The following is a 23,101-nucleotide window of genomic DNA, read 5'->3' on the forward strand; positions in this document are numbered from 1 at the left end:
ATATAATTGTAATATGAAAATATAATAAGATCGAAAACATTCTAACACTAACATTGGTTGGTGTTAGTTGGAGTTTTTTGCAAGATACCATGCTTCTCTGTTTTTAAAAATAATTAATACACAATGGTAAAGTACCAGAATGAAACTGAAAGCTTTGATTCTACACTCTTAGAAAATGATTCTAAATAGCACTAAAAGTGGTTCAATGGCTCTTAATAATAGGGGAACCATTTTCAATGCTAAACCGCACCTATGTAGAACCTGTGAAGCACCTGTGTAGAACCATATGTGCTATGTTAACCCATAAGTGGTGCTATAGTCATGCTTTACAGCTTAGGACCACTCTACAGAGGTGCTATAGTTGCTATGTAGTGCTAAAATGGTAAAAATAGTTCCCTATGGTTACAACCATTTGGTACTATTTAGCACCAAAGTTTTAGAGTGTACAGGTATTCTTTTATATAATATTTTGTAACACTTTACAATAAGGTTGTATTTGTTAACAACTAGTAAATGTAATCCATTACTAACGTAACCTATCAATAAACAATATACTTTTATGGCCTTTATTAATCTTGGTTCATATTAAGTTTAGCATTAACTAATATATTATTACATTCAAACGTTTAAACTGTTTACATTAATGTACCATGAACTAATCTGAATTTTAATAACTGTAGCTTATTGACATTAACCTACATTAACAAGAATTAATAAATGAAAAAAAAAACTTTATTGTTCATTGTTTGTTACAATACAATACAATACAAGTTTATTTGTATAGCACATTTAAAAACAATTTAAAATTGACCAAAGTGCTTTACAGAGACGAGAACAAAATTAGATAAAACAATTTAAAATTAAAAATAAGGTAAAACACAACAGCTAGTATCAAATAACATTAAATGCCAACGAGAAAAAGTAAGTTTTCAGGGCAGATTTAAAAACAGAGAGTGTTTGAGCAGCTTTTATGTGGGCCGGGAGACTGTTCCATAACTTCGGACCAATGACCGCGAAAGCGCGGTCACCCCTGTTTTTAAGCCTAGTTCTAGGGACAAACAATAAATCAGAATGTCCAGATCTAAGAGCTCTAGACTGAGATGGCCGGTGCAGAAGTTCTGATAAGTACTGTGGTGCCTGGTTCCTCAAAGACTTATAAACAAAAAGCAAAACTTTAAAATCAATCCTGTACTTGACAGGTAACCAATGAAGCGAAATTAAAACTGATTCATGTTAGTGCATCTACTAATGTTAACTAATACAACTGTAAACCAATATATGATATTTCTTAGCATGCTGACCTTTGTCTTATTTTATTCTTCTTCTCTCTATTCATATATCTGAAAATGCTATGCGCATGTCATTCAAAAATAACGAAAAAACAAAAAAATTAGTAAAAAAGCAATAAATAAAACTACAAAAAAAGATGCGTCGTTTAAGTGAATGGGAAGGACTGGCGTATCATATGCATGCCAAAGTGGAATGTGGTGTATGTATTGCATAATTTCCCATTTTGTGCTATTTATACGCATCTACATGAGAATGGGTAGGTTTTAGCATGAGACATAATGTTTTAACATGTTTTATAATGATGCTAGCATGTTTTAACGGGATGTTAACATGTTTTACAATGATACCTGGCTTTCTAAATAGTAATGAACAAAAAACAACATACTGTGTAACATTTTAGAACATTGTATTATAGCACCAAGGCCATAAGTTTGACTACTAGGGAAGGAACATTCTCTACTACAATAATAATGTAATAAAATATATAGCCTGAATTAATTATATTTCGCTTTGGTTTAAAATTTCTAAATTCAAAAATGTAAAAAGATTCATTTTCACTTGCAGTACTGTAGCTGTACAATAAACAGCTCCTTGCACCAGTTGCAAAAAAAAACACAAATGTATTTAATAAAATATCAGTTTTTACTTTGAACATTCATATTAACAGTTTTAAACATAAACACATACTCAACATTCATATCCATCAGTGTTTTGGTTAAACTACAACATTATGAAGTAAAGCACTTGTGTAATTATATGTAATTGTCTTTCTTTACATGTGTACATTATGTATGTAAACTTATTAAACTTACTGAAACAATTATGATAAAGCTTGAACTATATGCATGTGTGATTGCATGAACAAAGAAACGACATTGAAATGTCTAAAGAATATGAAAATGATTCTCAGGTGCTGGATGGTCATTTCGAAAACATTTCAGACTGTTATGTTGCTTTCATGGCATCATAGTTTATACGGTGCTCCAGCTAATGTCATTGTAAAGGTTGATGTAGATAGTTGCCAATGTCATCATATTCACTTTCGGAGGAGATAGGCTCATTATCATAGCAGACGGGGGAGTAAAGCGGGGAGTCCTCTCTAGTGCTGCCTCCATTATCCAGTTCTGACAATGAGAAAAGAAAGCATTTCTGTATGTGTTATAATCATCACTAGCATGTAATATTTTGGCTAGGGCTTACAGTTAAAGATTTGCATAATGCTATTTTTAAAGCCTTAACAAATGAAATACACAGTTTTTCCCATGTAAATTCTTGCTTGTAAACTCTATTTTCTTATGTTTATGTAAATAGCATTTGCAACACTTTCCAAGATTGTATTTGTTGACTTTAGTAAACATGTCAGCTAATATAAATTTACAATGATCTAAATAGTTTTGCCACCATTTATAAATCTTAATCACATTCACAGTGGCAGCCGGTGATTTTTTTTTCTAGGGCGCTCAATGCAAAATTCATCACAACATGTATGTAGCCTGTCATGTGTGTGGTTCCTTTTTTCAAAATATGTGTTATGCGCATTTAGAGATCGTGTGTGCATTTTTTGTCTTGTCAAAATAAGTGCCTGCTGCAGATGCGTCTAAAGGGTTTATCGCTTTTGCCAAATACTCAAATAATCTCATGCGTAATTAAGCAATATCGCTCGAGTAGGAGTGTGATATAGCTCTATATCATCACGGCTGTGATTAGGCCAGAGGCACGAGGCCGTAGGCCGAGTGCCGGAGGCAATCACAGCCGTGATGATATAGAGCTATATCACACGACTCCGAGAGCGATATTGCTTTTATACAACAGTTCGACGGCACACGTTTGAAAAACGAAAACTAAAAAACAACAACGGAGTCATTTTAAAAGCCTCTTTGTTTGAGAACTACTTCTTCCGCCACGGATTTGAGGGCGGCCAGAATGACAGGTAAAACTTTCGGCTGCTTTGAAGCTCATAACAACTCAATGGACGGAAAAGCCGTTTCTTTATATTACCGTTTCTTGGTCACAAAGTGTAGTTTTAAGATTAGTTTAGTCGAGAATGTATATGTATTATATTTAAATCTGCAGTCGATTAGTAAAGATAGCGCCTGTTTGAACGAGTGCTTACTGAGATTCGGTACGAATGAGAACCAAAGCATGAGCGGACGTGAGTGTTCACTCGCCCCGCTGACCACCGCCCTCTCTGGGCTACATCTCTGACAGGGATTCCCTGGCTCTCATGTTGGCCTTGTTTGTTTATGATCGTCAAAATGAGATCAAATCAGCAGTATGTGGTGTCATGATCAAACGATTACTTGTTTTTTTATTCATATTTAGTGTCTTTTGTGTTGTTATTGTTTTGGCGCGAGGTAAAAGTTAATAAAACTATACTTGTATAACGTTACTATTGCTTTCTCATTTATTCTTAACGTGATACGAGCACTCGATTATTATTATTAAACTTTGTTCTTGTCAGTACTATACAAAACGGTTTTTTATAAGTGTCAGAGAGATGTTTTTGCATGCTGCTTATAAATATACCAGTGGCGATATCTCATAACATGTTTTAATAGTCACATCACGATAAAGTAAATGATCAATGTCCACATTTAAAAGCTGCGGTGCTTACCTGCAGTTCCACGGTGTTTTCGCGTTCTGATAAAAGATATAGCTCCAGAAAAAAACGAGTGTTTATATTCCTCTTTCCAAGTGTTAATCGTCCACACGATGTGACAAGACATTTCTCCCATTAACTTTAACGTAACATCCAAGAGCGCTGATCTTTGACGGAATAATTACTTCCGATTGGGGATTCACAGACTGATTTATGAGCTAGTAAACTAATGAGACACACGGAGAGTGATTCAAAACAGCGCGTCTGTGTTTTTCCATTCAGAGATGAGCCTGCTTAGGACCTCCATTCACTAGGTGGCGGAATAATACGAAAGGTGATGCGGTTACAGTGCCGTTATCAGCACAATATCGCATAGCTCTTAGCCAATCAGATTCGAGAACCAGAAAGAACTGTTGTATAATTAGAGTATAATGTTAAGGGAGTGCCTTGCATGTATCTTGTGAACGTGAGCGTCTCTTTTATCATAAACGGTTTTGACGCCTGCGCAGCATGCACTTATTTTGACAAAACACGTGATTGCTCATGGTTTACATGACGCAACAAACACATATTTTGAAAACGCAAGCAACACACATGACACTCTGAACACATATTTTGAATTAGCGCCCCTCAGATGAGCAGTCACGAGTCAAATGAACTGAAATCAACTTAAGACAGAATTCAAATCTCTGCATAGAAACCCATTCCGAAGAACATGGAACTTTGTGTGCCCCCTCTTTATCTTAATACATTCATAGCTTTGTGATGTGTCATACCTGCAGGTATTAGTCCTGTATTCTCATAGCATTCAGTAGAATCCAGAGAGCCCATGTCCTTTTCATTTATTCCTGTCTCACAACATTCTTCTGATGAAGTGGATGATGCCTCAAATGAGTCCACTGTGTGAAGATTATAATGCGAGAAGATTTACAATACTGACTGTAGAGCCTAAAGAAGGACTTTATTTGTATTTAAAAAAGTTATGTGTCAGAGTTGTTTTAAATGAAACATAATATACTTTTTCAAATATTTAATTTTTTTCTCTTAAAATCATTTAGTTAAATCATTATTCCTAGCCTTTTGATAACTGAATTGTTTGTTTGGTAATGTCTTTAAAAACATTTGATATTTAGGCTTCTATTATTCTTTGCATTTCTTTAACATTTGAACACACATTTCTTTCATAGATTAGAATAGAAGAGGCTGATGGAGTTTTTTCTTTCTTCTGACAAAATTACTTTAATAACATTAAACATTACTTTAACCTTTACATTTTAAATGTAAATAATTACATAAACTTGATTTTCTCTATTAAAGCAACACTATGTAGTTTCCATGTAAAAATGACTTACAGCTCCCCCATGTGATTGAAAAGCGCAACAGTGCCTGATATCAGACACTCTTCTGCAGGCAGGGGAAGGGGCGGAGCTGTGTTTCCTACCCTCCACCGCCACTTTCAGAGTGTGCTTGTAGCAGCTAGGAGGCTGCTCAGGTTGCAGCAACAGTACAATTTGTCCAGTTAAAAGTTGTTCTATCACTGAAATAATTTTAGAGACATTATTTAAAGGTAAAAAAACTACATAGTGTTGCTTTAAGAACAGTATAAATACTATTATTTTTAATAGATATACTTTCTTTCCCTGATGTATAATGCTGTTGTTTTGTATGTTCTGTTGTAAAAAAATGTGTATCTAAACCTTTGTCATAATTACTTAAAGGGATAGTTTGGCCAAAAATCCTTGTTCAAATTAATATGGGGTCCGCTCTTTCAAGTCCAAAGAATGTGCATCAATCCTTCACAAAAGTAATAAGAAAAGAAAAAATTTCATATTTAAAACTTTACAAACGAAAATAACTAGCTTCCGATAACGGCGCCATCTTAGACCCCTCCACATTCAAGAGAGAGTATCAGCATAGTGTATGCACTTTTCGTAGTGACCTATGACGAATTTGGAGCATTGTTTTGCTCCCTGCTCTGTACCTCCACATATGAAAAGTGCGTACACTGCTGATACTCTCTCTTAAATGCACAGGAGTGTAGATAGCAGCATTATCGGAAGCTAGTTATTTTCGTTTGTAAAGTTTTAAATATGTACTGTTTACTTCTCTTACAAAATCTAATCGATTACCCTTAGAAGGCCTTTATTTATCCTCTGGAGCTGTGTGGATTACTTTTGCGAAGGATTGATGCACATTATTTAGACTTGGAGGTGCGAACCCCATATTCATTTATTGTAAAGATTAGAAGAGCTAGGACATTTTATTAAAAATATCTTAATATGTGTTTGTATAAAAAAGGATGGACATATGTAACTCGTTGGCGGGTGATTAAATCATGGGGTAATTTTCATTTTCAGCAGAACTACCCCTTTAAGAGTAATTCATGGTTCCGCTTAAAACCTATGGCGTAGTCTATATGTATGCTGTGCGTAGCTTGATGCACAGCTGTCCAAAAATGTAACAATGTGTATGTACACATGGGCCGCAAGTGCTGTGATTGGTCCGCTTCTGTCAGGTAAAAAAAACATGTTGCATTTCCTCATACGCATTTCCACTTGCGATGGTAAAACAAAGATGGGCCAAGTTAAGGAGTAATATTTAACTCATGTTGCAATAAAAGTCACTGTTACTATGTGTACACCATGAAATGCCCGGTGTGGACATTGCCTACTAGCGATCCACATGTGCAATTGTATGTCGACGTACAACAACGCAGATGTATAAATGAAAACCGGAATGTAGCCTACAGCAATCAATCCTACACCATAGTTCTTACGTGGAAGTATAATGGGCCTTTTTTCAGTCTAATGTGCAGACTGTGCCTTTGTTTAAAGTCACAACCAGGTTTACCATTGTAATGTGACATATTTCTTCATGAAACAGGGTTTTTAACAATATAAATATGGGTAGATAAAGAGTTGATTGTATCTTTAAAGATTATTATATGGTGCAAATTAGGGGTGCACCATATGCTACAATCGAGCCAACATTTAATGTGAATGAGCAGTGGTGGACTTTAAATGGAGTAATACATTTTTATAAAACAATTAATCTAGTCTATGCTGGTTACAAAATATATTTTAGGATCTTACCCTCCTCAGTCACAATGTTTAGGTTTGTGGCATTTACAGTGGAAGTTTTGCCATCTGCACTATGCCGCATTGAATCTATATTAAACAGAAGAGGGAAGAATGGTTAAACATCCTGCTTATCACATTCTGTTTTTCAGTTTCCATCTGACTCACTTTGAGGATGTCAATTCCTACCTCAGATGACCTGCACAGAAATCCATTCTAGTATGGCGTATTCTTCATCAGTATCATACATAAAACTTAAAATTACTTACTTCGAAAAGTAGATAACGGAAAAGCTGTTTCTGGACTGAAGTCATGTTGTTCATAGTCTGTATCATATGATCCACTTTCAATGCTACTCTGAGGCCAAATATGCTGCTGAGGGATTATGGGAACTGCAAGTAAAGACAGCAATATTTAAAAATAAAATAAATTTCCACAGTCAATGCAAAAATGAAGACGTTTTAATGGACTGGAGATTTTGAAAATCTGCCTAAAAGGGGATGTGTGTCTATATTGTCTTGATGTTTAGCAGGGAGAATAATTTGAGTGGCCAAAGACTCTCCAAGGATAACAGATGAAGAACTTCAAAAATCAGTTGAATCTTCGGGGCAGAAAGCTTTTAAAAATAAAGGAAGCCAGCCCCTTCATCACCACAAGTGGTTTGGGACACAGTTACTGTAGGGCGCACTCACACTATCCAAACCAAACCGCCGCGGCCGGGTTGCAGAGGTGGGCCGGAGCGCGGTTCACTTGGGCTGTGGTGTGAGCGCAATCGTGCCGGGGCCCGATTCAAAAGGTGAAGACGTCAGTTGCGTGACCACTCACCTTCATCTGCCTCTGTAAAAACCTTTTGATGCGAGCAGCGGGGTTACATAAATGTCCGAGCTGCACACGTGACAGATCAACTAAGCAATATGATGACATGTGAGAGGGCTGTCTGTAATCACGGACCAAACGACTCCGAATAAAAAACACAGACTTATCAATCATTACAGTGGTAAGAGAGCGCTTTACTTCCTGCTTTTTTCAAAACAATCGCATCTTAATGACGTAAGTGCGCCCGGACTCGGATCAATAAAAAGTACAGTGTGAGTGCGTGCACCTGGGGGAGTAGGGAGGGGTGACAATCGCGCTGGGGCATGGTTTGGTTTGGATAATGTGAGTGCGCCCTTAAAGAAACAAATCATCTGCTCTCATGCAAAACAAACTCCAGAATATTAATTTGCTGTACTGGAACTTTAAACATGACTGGGTTCTGCGGCTATATGAAAGCTGTTTTTGGCAGCAGGAAAACAAGACGGCTCTGGTGCACACAGGGATTAAAAAGTTCTCCATGTCTACAATTAAATATACCACTGGAACTTTACTATTATGAAACTACCTTTTACCAGAGATTCTGGACATCTTATTAGGATATGCCATCATGGATTATAAAGTCAAAACCTGACTTGCTCTGCTGGAAATCTTATAATGGCAAAAACGTTCAGGGCCTTTAAAAAAATTGAATGTCAGCTGGTCGACTTCCCAAAGACCCCTCATTCAGAGAGGAGTGAAAAGCAGCTATAGCTGCGGTATAGAGTAGAAGGTCATGGCCTAAAGAAAATCGGTCTTGCAGAAACTCCAGTATTGAAGCCACTGGGTAGTTCACCGGGTCAGCATTCCTTTCATTACACCATAAAGTAAAAAAGTCTCCACTTCAAACTATATAGTTTAATGATGGAGGAAGCTCTAGAATTAAAGATGGTCTCAACAACCTCGGCTGAGACACCCTTTGCACAAACTGATCCCCCTCGGGCCAAACCCACAATTTCCTCATTTCTGGGCACGGGTGAAATATCACACCCCCGGCCTGGGTAAGAAGCTTCCTCATCAAAGGAATCTCCCATGGTTGACCTGCTAGGAGAGCTAGAAGGTCTGAGAACCAAACTTTGGCTGGCCAAAATGGGGCTATCAGTAAGGGGGGATACCCTCCCTTCTGACTCTCTAGAACACCCGGGAGCAGAGCTATTGGGGGAAAAGCGTACAGGTATCACCTAGACCAAGTTTGTACCATAGCATCCAGTCCTAATGGAGCTGGGTGTGTCAGAGCAAACCATAGTGGGCAAAGAGTTGTCTTTTGTGATGCGAACAAGTCTATCTGCGCTCTACCATATTTTATCCAAATCGGCTCCATCACCTAATAGTGGTCTCTCCATTCCCTGGACCTCAGCCCCTGCCTTGACAAAATGTCTGCTCCCACAATCTAGGCTCCTGGAATATACATCCTCCTGAATATACATTTCCTCTCGGGGAGAACCCTTGGCTTTTGAGCCACAACTGAAAAGGTATTTTGTGCAGCAGGCCAAAAGGAATCAGGTAGGATGTTGGCACCATCAGACCTAATATTTTCTGAAAAAACTTCACAGTGTGAACACAGCCTAAATGATCCTGGACAATGTTGCTAGATTTCACTTGATGTGCACAGGGGAAAGTTGTGCCTGCATCGTCAGTCAATTCCAAACCACACTGAGAAAAGTTGTTCTTTGCTGGGGGGTTAAGTTGTTGTTCTTGGCACTGAGCCGTAACCCCAGACATTGCACATGGCGATGCTGAACTGCCAAACTTTGATACTTTGCTAACATCAATCAGTCATCTATATAATTTAGTATGCAAATCCCCTGAAGTCTTATTGGAGCAAGCACTGAATCCATGCATTTTGTGAACATGTGAGGACAAAGAGCTAGGCCAAAAGAAAGCACCCAATATGCTTTGCACCCAAAAGCAAACCTTAGAAACTTCTCATGTTATGAAAGAATGGAGTGGACTTTTCCATTATTTAGTGGTGGAGATCAGGGAAAAATGGAAGACCCAGATGGTGAGGTGGCACCAGTTACTTTAAAAATCTCTCCTGTAGTTTGCTGGATTTTTGGATTCTAATTTCTCAGTTGGCCATTTAATGCGTCCAGTGTCCAGTGATGCGACAAAGTTGAAAACCCTCTTTTATTCAAACGATGAGTAATTTTTGGAAAAGACTACCAAAGGGACTGAAGCCATCATCCATATTTTGTCAGTTACTGATAGGATGATTTCTACTTCAGTCAATTTAAGACCTTTGAAGGCCTAAAATTTTGAATTTGAAATTTTAGATTTTTTAAGATCTTACGGAAACCTTGAATTAGATTTTAAAAATAGATCTATAGAAAGAAAAATTTAAAGATAAAATTAGGTGAAAAAAACTTATTTTGTGGAATATTGTCGGTTGTAATTTAATTATTTTTCATAATAAATAAATATATTATTATAATGTGCACCCCAAAATATTTGGTCCCACCAATGTTCAAGACGTGGTTGAGGCCTTGTGTGAACGGACACCATGCTGTATTTATGGCTATTGAAATAAAAATAAAAAACGTTGAAATTAACAAACCTGGAACTATGTCATAGATGTATAACATATTTTCGACCAGTCAGAAATAAGTGTTTAACAGTTCCTGTGTGTACTGTATTCCTGAAAGATGCTATGAGTTCAGTCAGGGTTAAACTCGCTCACCTTCAGAATCACTGCAGTTGTTTGTGACTTTGGTGAGATGGACAGAATCTCTGTAGTTATTTTCCTCTGCTTCTTGAATAGCCTGAAGGTTTACAAATCTCTGCTGGACCACAACGGCTGAGAGTGACAAGAAACAAACATTATATCTCAGTATGTACTACTCGTCTATAGACTAATTTTGTTTTTGTGAAACAAACGTAACTTCTGGTAAATTCTGCAAAGAATCAATAACAATAGAGTCCTTTAAGAGTAGTTTATTTTTTTAAAGCATATCAAAAACTACATTGAGCTAACAATACTGTGTAAAATTACTGTATACAATGTTAACTACAGATTGGCTGCCAAACCTCCCTTCACATAGAGGTGATCCATGATCGCCGTCTCCCCTCGTCTTTCAGAAATCAAAACATTGTTATTTTCGACGAGGTATTTGTTTTAAAGTTTAGTTTAGGCACTAGCCAGACCCTTAAACAAACAGAGACTGGAAGTTAAGTTCCATCCAGACACGTAACCGTGACAACACGTGCGTCTGATGAAAGCGTCTATATGCTAAATATGCTAAAGGTCATTGGCATTCCAGAATAGAGATATGCTTAAAAATCTTATATAACATTGCCTACCAAGTACTTTTAAGCATGTCAGGTGTTTAAAAAAACAACATTTTTAAAGACTTTACAAGAAAAAATCTCATTATTATGTCTTAATGTGTAATTATTCTGAATGATTCTCATTAAAAGTGCATCAAATACTAATAAGATTTTTGTCACATTGCATTAGCATTGCAGTCATTGGAATTAAATAGTGGAAAATATGCTTGGTGAATTGCCATGAAAATAATGTAACAACTGGCAAAATTGGTTGCTTTCCTCAAGTTTGAAAAGATGCGATTTTGTAAGATTGTTTCCTCTAAAACAATTTAATAAGATCAGGGGCCCATTCCCACCTTATCATTATTGGATGGAAAAACTACAATGAATTGTTTGCCCATCATACACCTTGATCTGCTTTATTTTTACATCTTTCAGAGGAGGACAGATCCATAGGATTTGGTAGTATTTGTATAAAAACAGCATAATAGTAATGCGTCATATTCTTGACAGGTTACATTGAATTCACCCAAATAAAGATCAGGATATAACAAAATGTTCCCCAATGTGTTCTGGTTGGCTAACTGAAAGGGTTTTGTTGTGAATTATGTTGGTCTGAAGGTTTAAATGCACCTTTCTTCTTTTGATAGTGGTGACACAGGATGATATTTGTGATTACTGCAATCAGAAGCAACAATCCCAAAACGAAACACGCAATAAGTTCTGGAGATGGGAAATAGTTGAATCCTCCTTGTGAATCATCTATTTTCATTGTCACTGCAGAAAAAAAAAACAAATATTCCCAGGAGTGATTAAAGAGTGTTATCAATTTTCTTTGGTTTAAAGGGGTCCTATTATGCTCTTTGATGAAATTTTTAAAATTGATCTTATCTTTATTATATGTTATACGTTAATACAACAATAATATCTGAATTGGCCCCTTCCCAACTTCAATCGCATGTTTACAAACCACTTTTTCCCGCCTTTCAGTCAATTTCTTGCATATTTCCTCCTTATGAACAACTTTTGGTGCACTTTAAAAGCTCCCTGCTTTCTTGGTTCTGAGCAATCATAAATCATGCAAAACACTTCCTGCCCTCCATTTTCATTTTGTGCCACAGCAACACAAGTGACGATGACGTCATGTGCAAACAAGCTATGAGCCGTTTTTTGTAGCACTTAAAAATGTTTTCTGTTAAAGAAAATTTTTCTTTTGGAGTTGACTTTGGGCTTGATAACTTTCTTTTTGAAGGTCTTTTTTTGCTTAAACAGTAAGGTAACACACTAACTTAATAAAGCATAATTGGACCCCTTTAACATCTGCTTTTGCCATAACAAATCTCATGCATAGAAGGAACAATCACCCAAAAAATGAACATTTGGTCATTGCATGTACTTCTGCTGTATTGTATTTGATTTATCTTCTTTTGTGCTTAGAAGACAAAGTCATATAAGTCTGGATGGTATGACGACATGATTTTCATTTTGCGGTAAACTTAAAGGGAAATGAAACGTCATCATTTACTCACCCAAACTTGTATACATTTCTTTATTTGCTAAACACAAATGAAGATATTTTGAAAATGCAAACAAGCAGATCTGGGGCACCATTAACTTTCATAGTAGGAAAAAATGATACTATGGAATTCAATGTTTCCCCAGTTCTTTTTCATTACAAAAATAGCCTCATTTGTGTTCAGCAAAACCAAGAAATATATACAAGTTTGGAACAACTTGAAGGTAAATGATAACAGAACTTTCATTTTTGAGATGACTATCTCTTTAACACAGTCTACAGTTTATTCAAATTTAGTCTAATGGAAACTCATTACATATATATATACCTGTGGTCGCTGGTGCTGATGTTGACACTGGACTGGGAACAGGCATACCTCTTGAGTCTACAAATAAAAGAAAAATCTTAGAAAACAGATCTAAGGTACTTTCGCACCTGCCAAACAGAGCAAATAACAAGCAACAATGTTATATCTTTCATTCTTAAAGGGTTTGTTCACCCAATACTGAAAACTCTGTCATCATTTTCTCATCCTCATGTTGTTTTAAACTTGTATGAGTTTTTTTTTATGAACCAAAAATGAAGATATTTTGATAAATGATGAAGCACACAGCTGATTGTAACCATTGACTTCCATAGTATGAAAACATATATTATGTAATTCAATGGGTACCATCAACTGTGTGCTTACCATCATTTATCAAATTATCTCCTTTTTTTTGTTCATCAAAATAAATAAATAAATAATTCAAGTTTAGAACAACATGAGGCTGAGTTAATTATGAATTTTCATTTTTGGGTGAATGATCCTTTTAAAACACAGTGGTGAACAACGTGTGCTGTGTTAATTTTTTTATGCATTTGGCCAACACTTTTATCCAAAGCGACTTGCAGTGCACTACAAGGTAACCATTTTATCTGTATGTGTGTTTCCTGGGTTCAAACCCATGACCTTTTGTGCTGCAAACGCAATGCTATACCACTGAGCTATACAGGAACATAATGACAGAAAACACACCAGCTTGTGAAAAAAAATGCTACAAACAAGTTAGGCGTGAGGACACCTGAAAGTTTAAAAATAATTCCATATCTACTGTGACAGTTTAGAAATTAAATAGAGCGTAGACTTAGGGTTATACAGAATAAATATGTTGATGATTCATTCTTATCAAGGCACATATTGCGTTTACGATTAAAGGTGAAAGATGCTAATGTATAGGGAATAAGAACATTTTTAAACCACTAATCTAAATATTATTTCCTATCAGAAATCAAATTAGAAAGCAAAATAGCATATTATGGCAAGATTAAAAAAGTAACTTTACTTACTGTTACAAATCAACCCAGCAGCCTTTGAATCTTTGCATGCATATGGGTTGTTTCTATATTCACCACAATCCCACAGGCTTTTGGTACCACGATTACACAAAAAAAACCAGTGTGTTTCATTGTTATGTGTGAAAGGAGGATCAAAGGCTGTAAATTGTTTGAGCGCCCCGCAACTCAGCATGTCACAGGCCATTGCAGCTTCATCCTTATGCCAGCATGTGTCACACACTGTCCCCCATGTGCCATTGCGGTGGATTTCAACTCTCCCAGAGCAACGGTCCAGACCTCCCGTCAGTCTTAGAGATTTGTACTCTTCATTAGTCAAGTAATGAGCGGAGAAAACACATGCAAAGAAAAAAAACTAAATTATTTCAATTAATACAAATCATCTAACAGTCAGTGTGAGAGAGAGAGAGAGAGAGAGAGAGATTCTAAACATTATGAGTGTTATTAATATTGTTTTTAGTAATGTTCAACATCTTTACTTTCTCTAAAAATGTGTTACGGGGATTCACAACCCCGTATAACAATACTGCCTAAAACATCAGTGCATCTAATGACACGTACCTGAGCACACCACACCTGCATCCTCTTTATGTCCACAGTCGTGTCCTTGCGAAACTGCCGGACATTCCCACAAGCTCCTCTCTTTTCCAGTGCAGTTTAATTCATCCAGGTGTATAGGGCCTATTCCCTGACCATACGGCACACCTTCTCCACTGACAGACACAGCGTACCCACAGCCCAGCTGTGCGCACACCACACCTGCATCTTTTTCATCCCAGCCATCATCACACACTGTGCCCCAGGATCCCCGCCACACCTCTACACGACCCCCACAGCGGTGACCACCCCCAACCAATCGGACAGCAGCGTTGCCTGAGTTAGGACATTTCATCATTTATACAATTCAGACATTTTAAGATTTTATATCATTCAAAACAATGCTCTGGACAGGTGATCTTTTCATCAGAGAGCTAACACACTCTTACACCTATGGCTAGTTTACAATTCACCACCATATCTTTAGATAAATATTGCCTTTAAATGCATGATTGACTTACCGCATTGAAGTTCAGAAAGCAGTGAGCAGTTAGAGCTTTTAATCTCAGTGCAGTTCTTTAAATGATAGTCGTGATAAACACAGTTTGTTAAACAGGTCTCGCTGAAACCCACACTGCTCTTTGTGAGATTGTAGAGCTCTCCACAGCCCAGCTTATGGCATATGTCATTGGACAAACTGTGAAGCACATCTTCAGTCACAAACACTGATGAGTCCTTGCCAGGAGATTTGATAGTCCATGAACATGAACGAGTCTGAGTCAGATATGGTGAACCTAAAGTGAAATAGAAAAATAAACATTCAAATCACAACAACAAAAGGATAAATATGTCATCAGCATACACTATAAAAATTATGTTAGGTTATTTTCAACCCATGGTTGGGTCAAAATGGACGAACACAGCCGTTGAGTTAAATTTACCCAAAAGAATGTTTATATGTTCGACCCAACAATGGGTTAAAACTAATGGTAAATGGACTGCATTTATATAGCGCTTTCAACAGACCCATGGCCATCCAAAGCGCTTTACATATTCATACACCAACAGCGTCAGCCATGCAAGGCACCATCCAGCTCGTCGGGAGCAGTTGAGGTTTGGTGTCTTGCTTAAGGACACCTCGACATGTGGTCAGGTGAAACCCGGGATTGAACCACCAACCTTCCGGTATGTAGACAACCTACACGAACCACTGAGCCACTGCCGCCCCAACAACTAAAACAACCCAGCATAGGTTAAATTACAACGGGTTGAGTTCGTCCCTTTTTGACCCAGCTCTGTGTTGAAAATAAGCCAGCATTTTTTACAATGTAGGGGTGAGTGGGGCACAACTACTTTACATATTTATACAAGGCCGAGCAATCTGTGCTTTTGGTCTTTTTCTCTTACTGTGAATTTGTGAAAAGTTTTGATGTGTTTTGGTTAAGATATAGAACAAATAACCCCAACTAACTCTTTTTTGAACGCATAAAAGTAAATTTCTTCATCTTATGTTTTTTTTTTCGATTTCTGAGTTGGGTGTAAGTCACCAAATCCAACCTTATATTATTTTAATCACGGTCTTGTTACCTAAAACATAACACCATTTCGAAACATGTCAACAACTCTTAATAACTGATAGCTGGGATTGAAAACATTTTTATACAGTGGGGTTAGTTGTAACACAGCGTTACAACTAAGCCTCCAATATACAATAATGGAATGGAAACAATGTAAATATTATTCATCAAGATGATAACTGTTAATACAATATCAGGGGAAATAACTCACAATTATGATGTTTGTCTTAAAAAATATAATACAAGGATGGTTAGATGAAGGATCATTGATGGATGAATGTGTGGATATCTATCTATTATAGGCAGATATATAAACAATATCCACCTTTAAGATATAGACAGAATTTTATTGAATTATTTGTTTTTTTTTTAAACCAAATTTTCTAGCAGGTATTACAACAAACCATTTGTTACAATTAAGTTAACCCACCTATGGGTCACTTTCGGTGTAATTGTACGATAACGGTGGGTCCCACAAACAAACTTTATGTGTTCATTTGTAGCAGAGAGGTGTGTGTTGATTGTGTAAAAAATTATTAATCTAACTTAAATATTTTTTTATGATAGAACCAAAGTCAAAAAGCGTTAGGTTGTGCCCCGCTCTCCCCCACTCGACTAGACAGACTATTTAATATTTAAACCCTGTTACTGTATTTACACAATAGAAATGTTAAAATACAAAAAATAATTTCCTTTTGAAATTAATCAGAATATTAGTCTATGCATGCAGTTATTTTAATTATTGTTCATTAAAGTTTGTTATTAGGTTTTCAAAATAAGAATATCATGCTTTTAACATCAATGTGTAGTAGTTTTTCCTAATGTTGTGACTTCCTGCCCCTCTAAACTCTTTATTCTCGTTATTCTGTAAGTTCAGCAGTAATCTTTCCAAATCATTTTTTTAAGACCTCATCAGTGACCTATATAAAATAGGTTAAGTCTGTTGTATACATGTTGTGCTTTTTCATTTCACTCTTCACAAAAGTCATAGTAAAAAGCAAAAGGATCGTCAATATATTTCGTTTCATGTTCTTACCACAAACAACCTTGGTGAGCGCCTTGCAGACATTTCCCACACTTTCACTGCAGCTGAGTTTAGAGTTATTGTACGAACAGCCTGTGAGACAGGTACTGTTATATGCATGATCAGCTGCTGTGATTTTAAACTCATCCCCACATCCCAGAGACAGACAGATGTCAGAGGACAGCCTGCTAATGTCATCCATCACTATAAGTGTGGTCCTGTTTTCAGAGCTGCTCAGCGTCCAGGAGCACGATCCAGAATGCTCATTTAATTCAGACACAACTAAGACGAGAAAGATAAAACAAATCAAATAATTTCAAATTATAGGTTAAAAATATTCCATGTTCAAAAAGTGTTTTTAAATACAGAGTTAGAAAGTAGTGAATTGTGTATTTGTGCTTTTTTCTTTGGCAAAGCTTCATTTCATTCCAAAACAAAATCATACTTTTTACTCTACAATGTTTAAAAAATAAATTTTAATACTTAAATACATCAGAACCTAGCAGTTTCTTACACTCAAATAAAACTTTTACTTACATTTAAAGAAACTTGTAATTAAGTATTAAATTAAACTTAATATGAAATTCAAATGAAACTTAAAAAATACTACTTTTTTCTTTTACATTTATGCGTTTAGCAGACGCTCTTAACCAAAGCGAAAACGCAAAATCAGCAGACGTGTAACATTTCAACACAACAAACCATGCTTTTAACCAAAGCCACTTACAAAATGCAAAATAAGCAGATGTGTAACATTTCAACACAACAAACCATGTATTTACAATGAACACAATAACTGCAATGTCCTTGCAATATTTAGCTAGAAACAGGATTAACATCTGCATGCTTTTTGGTGGGACACCTGTTATGGTGCATAACAATGGAAGTGTGCACATTTGCGTGGTTTGTACAATGAGTGCATAACGCCGCTGCAGTGCCGCCACATCCTGTTACTCAGAAGTTCAAAATGTGAAAATATCCTTTATGTGAAAAGAGGTTTTCTGTTAGTGATTTAAATGTTTATGTATACGCCATACATTTTTCTTTTAAAAAGGGTTTGAAATGCAGTTTACTAAAAGAAAATCCTTACATTTTACATTGACTGTAACATTTGGATCCTTTGCAGAGATTACGCTGTTATATCCTGAAAAACAAAGACAATAATAATTATTTAACTGTTTTCTAGGCTGTTGTTTTTATTGGTACTGAAACAATGGTAATATTAACATTGCATGTTTTACATTTCATTACACAGTGTGCTGGACATGATTTTGTTGTCACCGATACATTTGTCTTATATTGATAAATATGATTTGTTTTTAATTTAGTCCTGCCCTAAAGAAGTTATTTCACATGGGAAAAGTTTCTAGAAAGTTTGCAACACCAAGTTTCTTAAAAAAGAACCCAAGTTTACAGACAATCGATGAAAGTATTTATGTTTTGTGAAGGTTGTTTAAAGGTTTCTTGTTTGTCCTGAGCCATTAAACTGTCCACTGATCTTCAGAAAAATCCTTCAGGTCCAGCAGAATCTTAGCTTTTCAGCCTCTTATGCATATTTGAACCCTTAATAGTGACTGTATGATGTTGAGATGCATCTTTTCACATTGAAGACAATTAAAAGACTCATACACAACAGATTATATATTATAAAAATTATATCAAATTTATAAAAATAATAACAACCCACTAGTTAGCATCTACCTTTATATCTTATTAACTCTTGTTTTATTTTTGTCAGTGTAGTTTAATGATTTTCCTGTATTTGTCCAACAACTATTACAAATAAAATCACACTGGAATTTTAGTCTGCAGCATAAAATGTACAAAAATGTCTCAATTTAAAAATATTTGGAAACATGAGATTGAATCCAAAGACCACTGATATACAACAAACATTTTTGGATTTGTACTTTTGATTTAAACCCGAATGTTCCAGATATAACCTGTGGATGTGACCCCTCATTTGTTAAATATTTTCGAAATATTAACTTAGTAATTGATGAACATAAAACAGTACATGTACATTCATTTAAATATATGTGTAATATAACATGTTATACATTTATATTTTAAGACTGACATTACTACAACATCAACTGATACCAAAATAATGAAACTAAATTAATAGTTTGTCTGTTTTGTTGCATAGTTATTAATTAGATAAAAGTAATTTAAAAACATGTTTGCAAAATATTGTATTACCCAGCCAGAGAGAGAGACAGATGATTTGCAGGATTCTCATGATCTTCAGCTGCTCCATTCCTCCCGAGCTGAATGTGGTTTGTGTTCGGCGCTTCAGCATCTAACAGTCAAATAAAGGAAGTGCTGCTTTTTAAACTGATGTGTGATGATATCTTACCGTCAAACATTTGTATCATGATTTAAATACCAACGTAATTCAGATTAAGTAAAGCAGACTAAGAAATAAACTTACTAAAGTCAACTTTTTTATGAATACATAGGTTTTGCAATTTGCTTGTTGGCTTTAAACATCTGGTTAAAAAAGGAAGTTTTCAATTGTTGTGAATTCTTCAAACTACAATAATAGCTGTTAAACAAACTACACCAGCATCCAGGCAAGGGTCCATTATAAAGTCACATTTTTCTGTAGCCTAGTTTTTAAAGTTTCTGTAGTTATTTTAAGTCAGTGTCAGCGATGTTATAAATGTATATGAAATGTATAAATAGGCTATTAGTGTTTGTTGGGTTATTAATATTATTATTATTGCTGTATGAATAGATATGCGTTTCATAATTGTTTCAATGTTTTTAACTAAAGCATAATTCCTGATTTTAATTTGACATCTTACCCCATATAATGTAATAACATCATTATCTTGATTATCCAGTATTAGCAATGTCCTTCCAATGTACATCAATTTCTTAGTGAGACTACAGAGAGTGGTACATAATTTCCTACTTGATTCTGCAGAAAAAACATGTCAATAATTAACATGAGTAAAGGATGAGCAAACACCAATGAAATGCAGACATCCAGGTGGAAGCCCTTGTAATAGAGCATTTATGACAGCTTTTAAATTTAGTTTTTAAAATTGTATTTGTATAATTGTACAAATAAATGATGTTACCCTTATGCAGTGGTGTGAGGGGGCTAAGCCTCTAATCTGTTTGATCAGAAAAGTTTTACTTTACATATTAAATAGATTGGATTAGTAGCAATACTAATGTGTTTCCCAGCACAACATATTTTATCTGCCTGTGGTAAATAACCGCACATTTCACTCGTTGTTTAATCCGCTAAAAACAGGTGTGGGTGACGGCACACTGGCCCAGTGGCACTTACAGCAAAGAAGGTCCCTGGTTCGAGCCCCAGATACTGTGTGGAGTTTGCATGTTCTCCTTATATCAGCATAGATTTCCTCCCACACGCCAAAAACATGCAGGTTAGGTCAACTGGAGATACCAAATTGCCCCTCCCCTAACCTGTGTATGGATCAACTTGTGTATAGATTAACCGGTTGTTGACATGAATATGATATAATATAGAGGCTGGAATGGCGTGAAGAATAAAGAAAGAAAGAAGAAAGAAAGAAAGAAGAAAAACAGGTGTGATATGAAGCTAATCTTTATGTGTGGTGTTGTTAAACAGTACAGTGCTGTTTGGACCAGCAGGTGGCACTGTTGTCAAGAAACAGCTAATTCAGCAGGCTTTAATGCTGTTGAATTGGTTTCCATCCACCACATAAAACACTTCACTAGTAAAACCTAACACATAACCAGTAGAGACCATAAGACTTTCCTTTAAAACCAACCCCTTAAAAAATTAACCATGGTTTTACTACAGGTAAAACCAAAAAAACATGGTTAGAGTAGTAAAACCATGGTTTTGCTTATAGTAACCAATACATCAAAACCATGGTTACTACACTTTTACCACAATAAAACCATTGTTAATTTTCATAAGTCACTCAAAGACATGCTGGCGCTTTTCAAATCTTAAGGATGCTTAATTCAAGATAAAAAATTTCACTTTTTGTCTGTAACTGATTGAAGGTTTTTAGTATTTTGGTATTCAAGATAATAGACATCTTAATGTGCATTCATATGTGAATGCAAAGCAAAAAGTGAAGTGAACAATGGAGCCAGAGGGGTGTCAGAGTTTATACACTTTATACAGTATATAATTACAAAATATAAAAATATATCAAATTCTAAAATATAAGTGTTACCCAACCAATAAGGGGATTTTAAGAAGGCTACTTCAAACTGTTTCCCATTCCATTCAGACCATGTCATTTCAGTGAATTTCCAATATACAATGCATTCAGAAAGTTCAGACCAAGTGTGCTGCACAAGCCCTGAAAAGTGAAGCCAAAATGTCTTGATCGCCCCCAAGGGACTGGTCCAAGTATAGGTCATAAACCCCGCCTCCCCCATGTTATTCATTGGGACTTGAGACCAACTAAACAATTTAATTACACTTTAATTATCTTTTTTCCGAAGCTGGTTTCTGTCATTTACTGTAGTTTTTATCATGCTGGTGTAAATTCAAGTGTTTGTTTTTTTTAAATAAGTTTGGTTTTAGTTAGTTATTTAATTATATAAAAACAGTGGTGTCACGTCATGATTGACAGCTGTGATATGCGCATTCTGCGAGAGCGAGGGCAGGGCCTTGATTTCGCGGCTTTACCATCTGCTCATTACTGCGCAGGACTGGTCCCGAAATCGCTACTGCGCAGACTCAACACCCAAGATCATGTCAGCGCCGACACTGACGGCTTCACTTTTCACCAATGGAAGAGAGCGAACGGGCGTCGTCCATCTTTTTTTTACAGTCTATGGTTCAGACCTGTTGAACCACCCTTACAGACCTCTTTGCACATGCGCAGAAAATACAACTTAACAATCTCCCATTTTTTTATTATATATCATTATAAAATCTTTTAAGTCTTTAAGATGACAAATGCCTGTGCTGAGAGCTTTTAGTAGGCCACTTATAAGCTGGTGTGTGGTGTTCGTTCTGGTGCAATATGGTTGTCTTCGCATCATCCAGGTGGATGCTGCACATTGGTGGTTGTTGAGAAGATTCCCCCTTTCATATGTAAAGTGTTTAGAGGTCTGCAGAAAAGCGCTACAAATTATTCTTATTATTAAGTGCAGATGCCCCCTTTTTTTGTCCAGCAGTTGGCTAGCTTTCGTGGCTGACCACAAGATCTGCTGAAGAGTTTCATAGTGTATAAGCTCCTTCATACTGCTGATTTCTAGGCGCAATCTCTTTTTGGTGACAGATTATGTAGATTTGAGAGCATTGAGAAGGGAATGATTGTCTGTTATACACACAATGGGGAAGTTGTTGCATGAGCAGCCATTAGTGATAATCTCAGAGTAGAGTATAGCGAAAAAAACTGCACGGTCAATCCCATCTGAAAGAGCCAAAGTTTTTCCTGCTGAGGTACTCTGTACAACTCCCCTAATGCGTTTTGACTGCCAGGATCCATGTTTTTTCTCTTATAATCATGATGAAATGTCCACCACGTGTCCCATAGTTTATTTGCACAATGCAGAATCTGAACAATAGCATGTTTTGTGTTAGATGCCAAGATGGATATGTCACACATTATGTGAGGTCTGCTTTGCCTTGCAACCCACAATATTTGTCCAATCTTTGATCTTAGTCTGTCAAGCTTCACGCTTGTGTTGCTCTGGTGAAGTCCACTAGAATCGGTTACATTTTTTTAATGTAGGTTCCTTGTACGTGCATTTCTTCCTTCAGAGAATGTACTTCAATTCCAATATAGCTAAAACTGACATGCTCGTCCAACTTGAAAGGCATCTTTCAATTGAGGAATGATAGTTGTGGAGAATGCATCTGTAAAGAACTCCAGCAGTTGTTTCTTTTAATGTGCACACCCTTGTTGTGGAGATGCATTTCTGCCCTTCATGTTCCACTTCTTCATAAAAATGAGTTCTGTATTTTTTTGCAGTCATGAAGAGATCATCATGTACTATCAGTATTTTTTCCTCATTGTAGTCAGTGCTCAACTTAGCATGTTCGGATGAAATCACTTG

At 36.2% G+C, this 23,101-nt stretch overlaps 1 protein-coding gene across 1 annotated transcript; it reads right to left on the reverse strand.

Annotated features, from left to right (window-relative positions):
• Positions 1-1,924: 1,924 nt before the first annotated feature.
• Positions 1,925-19,365, reverse strand: LOC135779972 (uncharacterized). The gene is made up of 13 exons (XM_065290914.2): positions 19,274-19,365; positions 18,162-18,215; positions 17,084-17,353; positions 14,992-15,264; positions 14,495-14,806; positions 13,928-14,239; positions 12,927-12,983; positions 11,716-11,859; positions 10,496-10,612; positions 7,236-7,358; positions 6,982-7,056; positions 4,666-4,788; positions 1,925-2,414 (listed from the first exon to the last, which is right to left on the reverse strand). Exons 1-13 carry the CDS (start codon positions 19,329-19,331, stop codon positions 2,284-2,286), a joined length of 2,049 nt encoding a protein of 682 aa, XP_065146986.1. The 5' UTR covers positions 19,332-19,365; the 3' UTR covers positions 1,925-2,283.
• Between the last annotated feature and the right edge of the window lie 3,736 nt (positions 19,366-23,101).

This window comes from Paramisgurnus dabryanus, chromosome 19 (genome assembly GCF_030506205.2).
Source record: "Paramisgurnus dabryanus chromosome 19, PD_genome_1.1, whole genome shotgun sequence".
NCBI classification, from domain to species: domain Eukaryota; kingdom Metazoa; phylum Chordata; class Actinopteri; order Cypriniformes; family Cobitidae; genus Paramisgurnus; species Paramisgurnus dabryanus.

What these genes read in the sequence shown, in the direction of transcription:
- LOC135779972 (XM_065290914.2), bottom strand. Translation starts at nt 19,331, where the DNA reads ATGGAGCAGCTGAAGATCATGAGAATCCTGCAAATCATCTGTCTCTCT. An exon ending in GCTCACCAAGGTTGTTTGTG is followed by an intron (nt 15,265 to 17,083) that starts GTAAGAACATGA and finishes ATTTCACTTTAG; the next exon opens with GTTCACCATATCTGACTCAG. An exon ending in ATCAGCACCAGCGACCACAG is followed by an intron (nt 11,860 to 12,926) that starts GTATATATATAT and finishes TTTTTTCTGCAG; the next exon opens with TGACAATGAAAATAGATGAT.